A 12,409-nucleotide genomic window follows, 5' to 3' on the forward strand; every position below is an offset into this window, starting at 1 on the left:
CTTGTACTGTGATTGCTAATAAAATTACAATATTTTCAGTGTAATTGATGGTATTTGCAACGCCATCTGTAAACGGCGTCTGTTAACTAAATTTTTAAACCCATCTATCTATCACTCTTCATGGTTCACATTATTTTACAGCTTTAATAATCTTTCCTCACAGATTATTATTCAACAAAAAAAAAAAAAATGTAAAACTGGTTCATTTCTACCTGTCCAAGACCCTGGCTTCTAAACAGCCTCTTTAAAAGAATTTTTTTAAAAATCCACTTAAGATTACAAAAATTTCACTGAAGCATATACAATCAGGAAACGTGAATCAGAGTGAAAAATTACCAAGAATGCAATCTGACATTTTTACAACCTTATTGTTATAAAAGAAATAAAATTGAATGTCCCAAGATAGAGTCAGTTATTCGATAAGGTTTCAGAATGAAAAATACTTCCAACAGGTATAATATATATATAAGTATATGCATAATATACAAAGCGTGAATGTAGAATAAAAATAATTATTAAAGTTTCAGTCATTGGTTATTTAGAATAATTACAATTTCTCAACACTTATTATTACAATTGCCGATTGTTACGGTCAATATACTATTTACCAATAGCATTAAGTTGGAGTCATTAAAAATGGAACATGCAAAGAAATCTAATGTTGGCTGTTGGAAAAAAAAATTAAAATTCGTTCAGTACTGGTTCATTATTGGGTCAATCCTAACTCAGTGCTTATACTTATATTTCTATTATTATTTATTTTAGCACATATACACTTATTCACATATATTCTAAAAAAATACGCACAAATCATGTATACATAGAAACTAACACATGTACACAAAATTCATTTACAAGTATCCTTACACATGTACACAAAATTCATTCACATATAAACTGACACATGTACACAAAAATCATTCACATATATACTTACACATATAGATTTACACATGTACACAAAAATCGTTCACATATATAATTACACATAAATTTATACATGTACACAAACCTCATTCACATATATACTTTCACATACACATATGAATGAATACATACACAAAACTCATTCACATACAAACTAACACATGTACACAAAATTCATTCACAAATATATTTACACATATAGATTTACACATGTACACAAAACTCATTCACATATAAACTGACACATGTACACAAAAATCATTCACATATATACTTACACATATAGATTTTCACATGTACACAAAACTCATTCACATATAAACTGACACATGTACACAAAAATCATTCGCATATATACTTACACATACAGATTTTCACATGTACACAAAACTTATTCACATATATATACTTACACATATAGATTTACACATATACACAAACCTCATTCACATATATACTTACACATACACATATGAATGAACACATATATATATATATATATACAAAACGCATTCACATATAAACTGACACATGTACACAAAACTTATTCACATATATACTTACACATATAGATTTACACATATACACAAACCTCATTCACATATATACTTACACATACACATATGAATGAACATATATATATATATATATATATATATATATATATATATATATATATATATATATATATATATATATATATATATATATATATATATATATATATATATATATATATATACAAAACGCATTCACATATAAACTGACACATGTACACAAAACTCATTCACATATATACTTTCACATACGCAAAAATCACATATACACATATAGTGTAAACTAACACATAAAGTATATTAAAATAAGCGTAATTCAACAAGGAGAATTAAATCCGAGCGAACATGTGCAAGTGGGGATAACGACGCAAGTTTGATATAAATTTTCATTCCTTATTGTCAAATAAACTTAAAATTGAAGTCAATTTTCATAAATAATAATGTGATTTATGTCGTGACTGGGAAACAGGTAGCGAGAGGTTAATTGAAGTTTTAAAAAGAAATTCAACTAGACACCAAAGAACATTCAACTAGACTAAACATAGTGTAAATATACATTTGTACGTACATATATTTATCGAACACCATGAATGGAAAAGAAGGTGTTTGAGTGAATGGAATCAACGAGTTGGGATTAGCCCACGCAGATTGGATATACATCATATATTACGTTCTCGCAGCATTTGTGCATGTGGTTCTCTTTTTTTCTTCTTTTTTATACATCACTCAAGAAACCGAATAAAATGTGGTCTATACAACCTTCAATAATGAATTTAAGAATTTTTAATTTCTTTTTTTTAAAAATGTTCATATATCGCAGTTATGAATCTCTTTTGTACAATTTTTCGTCTGTTTTTCTTCTTTTATTTATTTTATTGTTATTAGGTATCCTCCCATCTCGTCTCGTGCATTAACTTCTTAAGTTAACTATTATTTCTACTAAGGATAATTTTTTATAATATTGTCAAGAAAAGAAAATAGAAAAAATTGTTAAATTGTTGTAAAACTTAATTGTTAGTTACGTATATATGTATATTATAATTTAATAGGGGTGAAAGTTTTATAAGTGTGCGCATTTAAAAATTAGTGAGGTTATGGTGTCGTTGACTTGAGAAATTTATCGAATATAATTATTATTACACAATTAGAGAATGAGGAAAAAACAAATGAAAGTGTTGTGTATATTGCAGTTATAAGAGAGAAAGTAAAAGTCAATTAGAGTGTTTGATTACTCATTAAATGTTTTTTTTTCATAAAATTTAAGTTTTATTTTTATTATAATAAACGATTTATTGGTAATATAATTTATAGAATATAATAAAATTATATGCACATAAAATTTTATTATATATTATGTACTCTATGTTTCCCTATATATAATATTTTATTTTAAAAAAAGTTATATATAAATAGGTTAACATAGTCAGGGTTGGACGAACTTTTGAACTCTGTTGATAATTTTAAAAAAATAAAATATGTCAAATTTATATTTAAAAGGGGGTCCAACCTTGACTATACAAAGGGTCCAATCCTGACTACAAGTACCATTTTCAAATTGTGACCAGACATGTTTCGGAATAACAAATAAATAAACTGTTTTTTTACTCAAATTTACAAATACAAAAATTTTTTTACCAGCAGAATACAATTTAGTGGGAAGACAATATTTTTATCTGCGGAATTGTATTGCGTAGGTGATAATGGTAAAATTGTTTTTGATATCTCCTTTTATGGAACATGTTTTTTCTTTTTTATTTATAAGCAAAAAGAAATTCTTGAATCGAAATAGTTTTTAAGAAATATGATGAAGTGTCGTCATAAAATTCTTGATAAAAACTAATAATCGTTATTTTTTTTTTCTTCTTAAAATACATAACTTATATATTATAAGTATGTAATATCTTTGGAATTTTTTTTATATTAATGACAAATTATGTGATCTTTATGTCAATTATTATTATAGAAGCTCGAACAGAAATTCGATAATAATCTTTTAAAGGATGGCAAAAAGAGCGTGTCATAATTTTCTATGAAAGACACTATTCATTTTAGGTCAACTAGTTTAAGAAGAATTAAAGAAAAAAAAATGGAATTTAACTTATTACAAGAACTATTTTATCAATAAACGCTTTAATTGCATTTATTGAAATTCTATACATGTTTGATTTTAGTTATCTAGTAATTTAAATTGTTTTTTTATTTACTTAATTTTTTATTTTATTTAATTTTATACTTTATTTAATTTTTTATTTCTTTCATTTCTACTTTATTCTATTTGTTAATTTACTTTTTGTTCTATTCTACTTTTTATTATTATTTTTCCTTCTATTTCATATAATTTATATTATATTTATTTAATATTTTATTAATTTTAGTTTTTGTTTTGTTTTATTTTTTATTTATTTTATATTATACAAAAAATTCTTTAAATTGTAAGAAACTTGAAAAAAAGTTGATTAAAAAAAAAACATTAAAATTATTTTCAAATTTTTAAAATTGACTTTTGTTGCTGTGAATCAGCCGCGCTCGCAAGTTTTTTCTTCCCTTTTTTTATACAGAAATAAGCGTGACTTAACAAAAAAAAAAAAAAACCTATTCTTCAAGGTGAAAAGGTAAAAGAATTTTTTTTCTACAACCAAGTTCGGAAGTAATATTGTCGAGGAAAAAAAAATATTCACGTCATGTTTTATATATTGGAAGGATATACTTTTTAATCGAAAGTCATCAACAGCATACGGATGATGATTCGAAATATATATAACTATACATTTTTTTCTATTTAACTTTTTTCATTTCTTTATAGTCATCGGCATCCGTTCTTTGACTGTGATAATAATAAATCGCCACACATGAGGCGCCAGGGCGTCATCATAATCATCATCATATCGTTATTCGCAAAGAATAAGTTGTATAAAATATTGTATATATATATAAAAGTTCATACCGGATCAAAAAGTCCAATGACATTGCTGACAACGTGCACACGATACACAAACATCATGTTACGACTTAATCATCCATGACACTGTCATATATATACATATAAAATATATTCTCCATGGTTCTGTACACTCACACTTTGACATCTCAGGAAACTCGATTCTATGTGATGTTTTATATATATATATATATGTATAAAAGTTCATTGACGCCAAGATCTGAAAATAAAAAATTACACCCGATAAAGAAATTGATAGTTGAAGCGAAAAATTGCTTTTATGAATGTAAAATTTCTGTTTAGATGAATTTTTTTACTTCCTTATTTTTGTTTATATTTATTTTTTGTTTTGAAAGCATAGTTTCGAAAGATTGGGAATTAATTTAATAATATTTTTAGTATATGTGACCTCATAAACCCCAAATTCAATAGTTTCAAGCAAATTTTGTAAAATTTAAACTTTTTGGCCGACATATTGGATCCGCCATTTTGAATTTTTAAAATCTGACATCAAATTTGGATTTAGCGACTCTAAAAACGGCTAGATGACAAGTTTTTAAGCAAATCCGGTCAAATTAAAAATTTTTGTCCGTCATATTGGATCCGCCATTTTGAATTTTCAAAATCTGACATCAAATTCGGATTAAGCGACTCTAAAAACCCCTAGATGACAAGTTTTTAAGCAAATTCGGTCAAGTCTAAAATTTTTGTCCGCCATATTGGATCCAACATTTTGAATTTTTTAAATTTTACATAATTAAACATATTTAAACAAATTATTATATTTTATTTATTATAAAACAAATTGTTCCTGAAACTGTCAGATGTAATTAAATTTTCCAAACTCAGATTGTAAAAAAATTTGCATTAGTCATTCTTTTAAAAAATTACTATTTTGTTTATAAAATTATTATAAAGAAGTCGTTTTATAATTTTTAAGTATATACATGATTTTTCTAAGGGTAAAAAATTTTGCAAAATTGAAAAAAATTATAATTGTTTTAAACTACATTTTTGAAGAATTAAATAAATAACAACAATTAATTGTTTAAAAAATTGTTAACTTTCTAAAAAGGGAATTAATGTTAACTTTTGCTTATTGTTATTTATTATTATTATTTAAAATTAAAAAATTAGAACAAATTGCAACAATTTGTTTAGATATTCATTAAACATTGAAAAAGTAAGAACAATAAATTGTTTAAATAATTTCAGTAACTAATAAGACAATTTTATGTAATTGTAAAAATGATAATAAAAATAATAGTAAAAATAATAAGATTAATAAAAATATTAATAATAATAATTAAATAAAATAATTGAATAGAACAAATAAATAAGATAAATAAAGAAAGAAAATGTATTGAAATTAAAAGAAAATGAAATTAAAATAAAAAAAAAAATAATAAAATTATTTATCCTCTCATGAAATCAAATATTGTTGCGAATTCAGTTGTTTTATGATGAGTTTCTTGCAAGTAACTGATTTCTCTTTTCTCATAAGGCGTCAAGAAATAAAACCACTGCGCATGTCTTGAATCTCGAGAGACACTTTTAAATAATTGAACATCAGTCATTACAATTTTCTTTCGCTATTATGTAATCAATATGTGTATTTCTTAAAATTCTTGGTATATTGCCTGCATAATAATAATGAGAGCGTGAATTTACATCAGTACCATAGAAAGTACCATGAATCCATAAATGAATTATAAATGAGATTTTACATTGAAAAACCTCTTTGAGTCACAGACAATTGTGTAAAGAAGAAAAAAAATGAAATAAATTCTATAATACCTAGTAAATTTTCAGCAGTTTAACAGTTAACAACTCTCTTTCTTTTTTCCTTTTTATGTTTAAAGAAAAAATAATCATTTTTTTCTTCTAGAAAGAAAAAACAATGGAAGTTAATTTTAAAACAACAAAAATTGTTATGACAATAATGGGCTGTTGGCCTTTTCAAAATCGCGCACAAAAAATTTTTATGAAATCATTTAGTGTCTTCACATTTGTATTCTTGCATATTGCTCAAGTATTTAATTATTTTTTGTATTTGTTTTCAAATTTATTTTTTTTTAATCTGTTAATTTTCTTATTAATTTAATTTATTAATTTCTTATTAATTTATTTTTTTTTAATTTCTCTATTTAAAAATTGTATAATAAAAAAATTTTTTTATAACTTTGAAAAATTTTTTTTTTGCAATGAATTTAGATTTGCGCTCTTTACACAGGACGAAATGATTTTGAATTAACAGTTAAACGAATACCATTAATTATTATGGGCTTCGTATATTATGTACATTTACTGTTTTTCTTCATTCAAGAACAAAAGGTATTTTTTTTCATTACTTTTTTCAAAACTTTAACACATTTATTTTTATTAAAACACAATTTCGAAAAAAGTGCTGATTTTTCATATTTTGTTTGTTATTCTGATTATTTAATTTACTTCTTATTTACGTATAATTGGACTTGAAAAAAAATTTTCCACTTTCTATTCAAGATAAATCATCTACTAAAGGATATTTCAAAAGATTTCAAAACAATGAAAACTATCTCTTCTGAATTGGAAATTTTAAATAAATCTACTGAAGAAGGAAGATTTGTCGTTGCAACATATGCACGTACATATTTGTATTTAAAGATGAAATTTGTTTGAAGATTCAAAAATTTGTTTCCTTCTTTCGATAATAATAATAATAATTCTTTGTATACCTAAATAATCCTGCATAATGTTAACAATTTTTCTTTTTACTTTCCAGTTCCATCGACAAAAATTTTTCTGGTATAGTTAATCAAGAAGATGCGCAGCGGAGTTGCGGAGTGGGGGCAATGAGTCTAAGAGAGAGAAACCGAAACCTCTCTCTCGCACTCACTGCCCCCACTCCGTCCGCGCTTGCGCTCATCTGCTTCTCTAACTTCCAGTCCTCTTTCATTTAACTTATTCATCATTTTCTTTTATTTTTTGACATTATTTTTTAATTCATCGAAATTTGATTACTTAACTTTTTCCAAAAGATAAAAGTTACTTGAGATTTTTAGAAATTCACGGAGAAAAAAAATAAAAGCATTTAAATTTTGATTATTTTTTTTTATTCAGTTTATATTATGTTCACTGCAACCGCATACAGTATAGCAGTAGTTACTCCAGCAATTTGTAATTTATTTCTATCCGAAAATAAAACAATGGAAACGTATTATCTTTATGATGTTAATTATGTAATAATTAATCATGAAAATTATTATTTTCTTACTAATATTCATGGATTTATTGGTGGGAGTTATTCTGTCGTTGGTGTTATTACTGGTGATATTATATTATACACATTAATACAACACAGTTGTGGATTATTCCAAGTTTTAACGTAATTTTTATTTACAATTTAGTTTCTTTTTTCTCTATTTTTAAATAGATATGGAAATAATATTTCTAACAGGGAAAATGATATTCCTAAAAAGGGGAATAATATTTCCATACTATAGATTCATATATTTTTTTTTGTTTTAGAAAATTTTTTTCGTCGATATTGTTGTTGAACTGTTTTTTCCAGGTATCGATTGCATAATATTTCAAGTCTCTTGAATAATGGAAATGAAAAAAATTTGGATTTGAAGAGAAAAGATAAGATGATTGGAAAAGTTGTGGACTGTCTTAATTTGTATGGACATGTACTTGAGTTAGTATAACTATTTTTTTTTAATTATTTACGTAAATGTTGGCAGTGGATTTTTTAAATATAATTTTTGAAAGTTTAAATGGAACTAAAATTTTAATAATAATGTTTTGAAAAGTTATTCACAAAAAATCAATGACTGCTTTTCAACTTTTCTGTTTTTTTCTACTGGAATAATAGTGGCATTGATGAGCTTTCAAGGTTTAATGGTAAGATTTTCTATAATTTGAAAAATTATTTTATTTTATTATGGCTTTACCAAAAAAATTAAACTGGAAAGAAATAACTAAAAGTAATTTTTCACTGATTTACAGTTTCTTTATTTGAAATTATTATTTTTTATTATTATTATTATTTGAATTCCACTGGTATTCAATAATTATTAGCTGTCCTATAATAAATAATAAATAAATGAAAAATAATAAAGATTGACAAAAACCTTACGGATACAGTGCTGCGGCATTAGTGCGCTCTCCAGCTTGGTCCGTTCTCTTTTATACTGGACGAGGAGTAGTAGGAGAGGGGGAACGTAAACGATTGGCTCCTTGCGTTTGCGCGACGCTCTCCTTCTCTCTGCTCTACTCCTTTCCTTTTCTTTCTCACTTCTATGGCATACGCTATTAGAAGTTCTCTTCACGTTGATACCTCGACATTTATGACAATTGCTTTACCGTTAATTTATAATTTAACAATTTAAAAATTTAATACAAAGAAAAACAATATTATCTTATGATATTAAAAATATTAAACAATTTTTTTTACAATCTCATTCGTATAATAAAGGAAAATTTCTTTTTTTTAATAATTTCAGTTGATAAAAAACATCGATAACATTGAGTTTGTTATGAAATTCTCTTCCATCGCTTTAGGTCAAGCAACTCATCTTCTGCTAAATTGTATTCCAGGACAGAAGTTGATGGATCATAGTGCAAATGTTTTTTATTCCATGTAATTATTTTCAACGTAATAATAATAGTTATTATAATTAATTAATTACTATTATTATTATATAATAAAAATATTTATTATTACTATCAATAATTAGTAATAATTATATATATAATATTATTAATAATAATAATAATTTGGTCAGTAAAAATATTAAAATACACTTTTAATTTTTAGATATGAAATTAATTGGTACGAAATGCCAATTACTGTACAGAAAATGTTATTACTAATGATGAGGAGAAGTTTAAAAGAAACGAAAATAACGGTTGGAACACTTGTTGTTTTTTCTATCGAAACATATAGTTCGGTAAAAATTTAAAATTAATAAAAAATTTATATTTAAAAAAAATAAATAATAATTTAAATAAATAGAAAATAATTCTGTCTAATTTGATACATTAAAAAATAAACAAAATTTTTTATTAAAAATACATTTTAAATTAATAAAAATGTTTGTTTTTATTTTTAAAAATTAATTTTTAATATTCTTACAGCTTATGAAAATGACTTTTTCCTACTTAAGTGTCTTAAATTCCATGAAGTAAATACTTATAACAATAATGAAAAATAAAATTGACATCGTACGATTATAAAAAAAGTAATTTTGTTTATAAATTTAGAAAATTCTTTAGACAAATTTGTTATAAAACAAAATATCAATATATTTATATTTACGTTGAAAGAATTGTATGCAATCAAAAAAATATAGAATAAAAAAATATATATTTATGTACAAATATATAGTAAATTATTTTCTCTTTATAAAAAATTCCTCGTTTTGGGAGTTGGTCACAAATTTATAATTGAATTGAATCGAATATTAAGTGGAAAGTTTTTTAATGCTAAATAAACAAAAATTTCGAGAAAGAAAATTAAACTCAAAAGGTGTACAAACAGAAAAAAAATTGTAATTAAAATTTTTTGATTGCAATTATTGCTTTTTTGCAACGAACTACAGAAAACTTATTTTTGAAAAAGAAAAAAAGAAAAAGAATAATTGAGAGTAACACTTCCGTATGATAATTGAATTTTTTTCCAACGAAAATCGCCTTTTTTTTATCTCTAGGAAGTCGCACAATGGAACAATAAAAAAAAAGTGTTATTTCGTTGATTGGTGCAGTGCAAAATGTTCCGGAAATGCGATCCGGTTGTGCCTCCTCATTACTGACTTTATTTCCCGTTGAGCGACTAATTACTCTCAATCCTTTCCGTCTCAATATTTCTCACTCACACACACACACTCTCTATTTCTCTCCTTTTTTTCGCCTCTATTTTTTTCCCCTACTTCGTTACTCCCCCGATTTTCTAAAAATGTCGAGCCTTTCTCAAGCATTTATCGTCATTTATGCTTCGTCTAACATTTAACAATTTTTTACATTTCTTTTTCTTTTTTATTTTCAGTCAATGTTTAATGAAAATTTAGCTGTTTTGTTTAAAAATAGTCACAGTTCCAATAACGTTCTTTTGTTTATTTATTTAGTATTTTGTTTATTTAACAAAATAGTTACTTTGTTTTTTAATTAATTTATTTGATTCTTTAATTACTTATTCATTTTGTATTTTATTTGATTATTTATTTGTTTTTTTATTTATTCAGTAAATAAAAGTCAATTTTGTGAGTAAAATAATAATTTTGAAGTAAAAAAAAAATATTCGCAACTATGAAGAATCGAACTCTAGTCCTCAAGTCTAGAAATCCTGTAGGCAAGTCACTCGGCTATCGCACACACAATTTGAGACAAATCCCATTTTCTTTGTTCAGAAGTGAAATTTACATTAAATAAACTTATTATTTTCTTTAAATATCAATTATTGTAAATTATTCTTATTGTTATATTTTATTTAACAATAAAAGTAATTAAACAGAGAAAATTTCCAATTTTTAATTTTATTAAAAAAAAAAAATTCTCTTTCTTTGCACCCTTTTTTCTTAATATTATTATATAAATTGTTTGAACCCAGTTTCGGTTTGGTGACTTGATTCGGTGTCGCTTTACGGAAATTAAGTGGATAGCCTCAACTTGAAAACGAGGGTACAAATTGAATGTAAACTCAACGCGGGTGAAATGTTCTATATAAACGTCACTTCACCATCTCGTTTGTCGTAATAATCAACCAAGCGGATATGTAAAATTACTATACGTGAAAAAAAAAATTATTATCCGCCTTCGCACACATTTCACACGTTGATTCTGCGAATTTTTTAAAAATTTTATTTTTTAAATATTTTTATATTATTTTCATTTTATTAATAAAAAAGAATAATATATATATTATTTCCATTTTATTAATAAAATAAAAATAATATATAAATATTTTATTTAAAAAAAAATTAAATTAAAATTAACAAAAAAAAAAATTTTCCGTTTCACTGTAATTTTGTCTTCTGAAAATAAAAATATGAAAATATTTTATTTTATTAATAAATAAAATAAATATTAACGACAAAAATAATATTTTTCTGTTTCGTCTTCTGAAAATACGACAAATTTTTATATATTTTTTAAAAAAATTTTTTTCACTTTTATCTCGATTTTTATTATTTAACAATTTGTTTTTTAATTTTACTTATTTTTTTCATAGTTTATTTTCCACAGTGCTTTGCTTTTTATTTATAAATTTATAATCTCGTTTCTCTTTCCTAATGTAAATGCGTGAGGGAGAATTTTTTCTATTTAAAAAGAGAAAATTTTTCATTTTTTGTTTATTTTTCTTTTTTTTGAACGTGAAATTGAGATGGTGTGCGTGGAACAATAAAGGTTTTTTTCTATAATAACCGACATAAGATGGTCCAATAATATTCTCTTGAGTTGGTTAGTAATCCCCACCTTGGTCAACCCCTTTTTCCAAGTTTCTATAAATATATATTGCGACCCACTTTTCATAAGGGGGAAAACAGCAGACGTCGTAATCCAAATTTACATTATGACGCCTCAAGTTTTTCATAATTTTTTCTTGACTCAAAAAAAATAATTCTAAATTTTCACCTAAAATCTCTGCTATGTATTTGTATTTTTGCTTTAAATTTATTCTTTTTCGCAATTTTCATTATATAGGTATAAAATTTTTCTAAATTCGTTTTTTTTTATAAATTTTATTATTCTCTGATTTATGATTTAATAACAAAATGAAATTAGTTTCATTTTGTTATTTAATCATAAATCAGAGAATAATAAAATAAAGTCAAAATAATAATGTTCAATAAAAAACCCAAAAAAAAAAAAAAAAAAAAAAAGAAATAGTAATGAAAAATGAAATATTAATAATATTTATTAATAATTTTAACAATTAATAATAATTTATTAATAATAACAATAAGAAAAACATGAAATAATAAAAATATAAAATTCATGGCTAAAA

The 12,409-nt window shown here is 24.1% G+C and overlaps 2 protein-coding genes across 2 annotated transcripts in view; both read left to right on the forward strand.

Annotated features, from left to right (window-relative positions):
- LOC122513054 (unc-112-related protein-like) overlaps positions 1-12,409 on the forward strand; it is a 93,591-nt gene that overhangs the window by 45,525 nt on the left and 35,657 nt on the right. The gene's annotated exons all lie outside the window — the stretch shown is intronic.
- On the forward strand, positions 8,244-9,634 carry LOC122513063 (putative odorant receptor 19b). The gene is made up of 4 exons (XM_043629300.1): positions 8,244-8,307; positions 8,910-9,046; positions 9,224-9,356; positions 9,544-9,634. Exons 1-4 carry the CDS (start codon positions 8,287-8,289, stop codon positions 9,592-9,594), a joined length of 342 nt encoding a protein of 113 aa, XP_043485235.1. The 5' UTR covers positions 8,244-8,286; the 3' UTR covers positions 9,595-9,634.

Source organism: Leptopilina heterotoma, unplaced genomic scaffold (genome assembly GCF_015476425.1).
Source record: "Leptopilina heterotoma isolate Lh14 unplaced genomic scaffold, ASM1547642v1 Lhet_1, whole genome shotgun sequence".
Lineage (NCBI taxonomy): Eukaryota > Metazoa > Arthropoda > Insecta > Hymenoptera > Figitidae > Leptopilina > Leptopilina heterotoma.

What these genes read in the sequence shown, in the direction of transcription:
- LOC122513063 (XM_043629300.1), top strand. Translation starts at nt 8,287, where the DNA reads ATGAGCTTTCAAGGTTTAATG. An exon ending in TGAGCTTTCAAGGTTTAATG is followed by an intron (nt 8,308 to 8,909) that starts GTAAGATTTTCT and finishes TAATAATTTCAG; the next exon opens with TTGATAAAAAACATCGATAA. An exon ending in CTATCGAAACATATAGTTCG is followed by an intron (nt 9,357 to 9,543) that starts GTAAAAATTTAA and finishes ATATTCTTACAG; the next exon opens with CTTATGAAAATGACTTTTTC.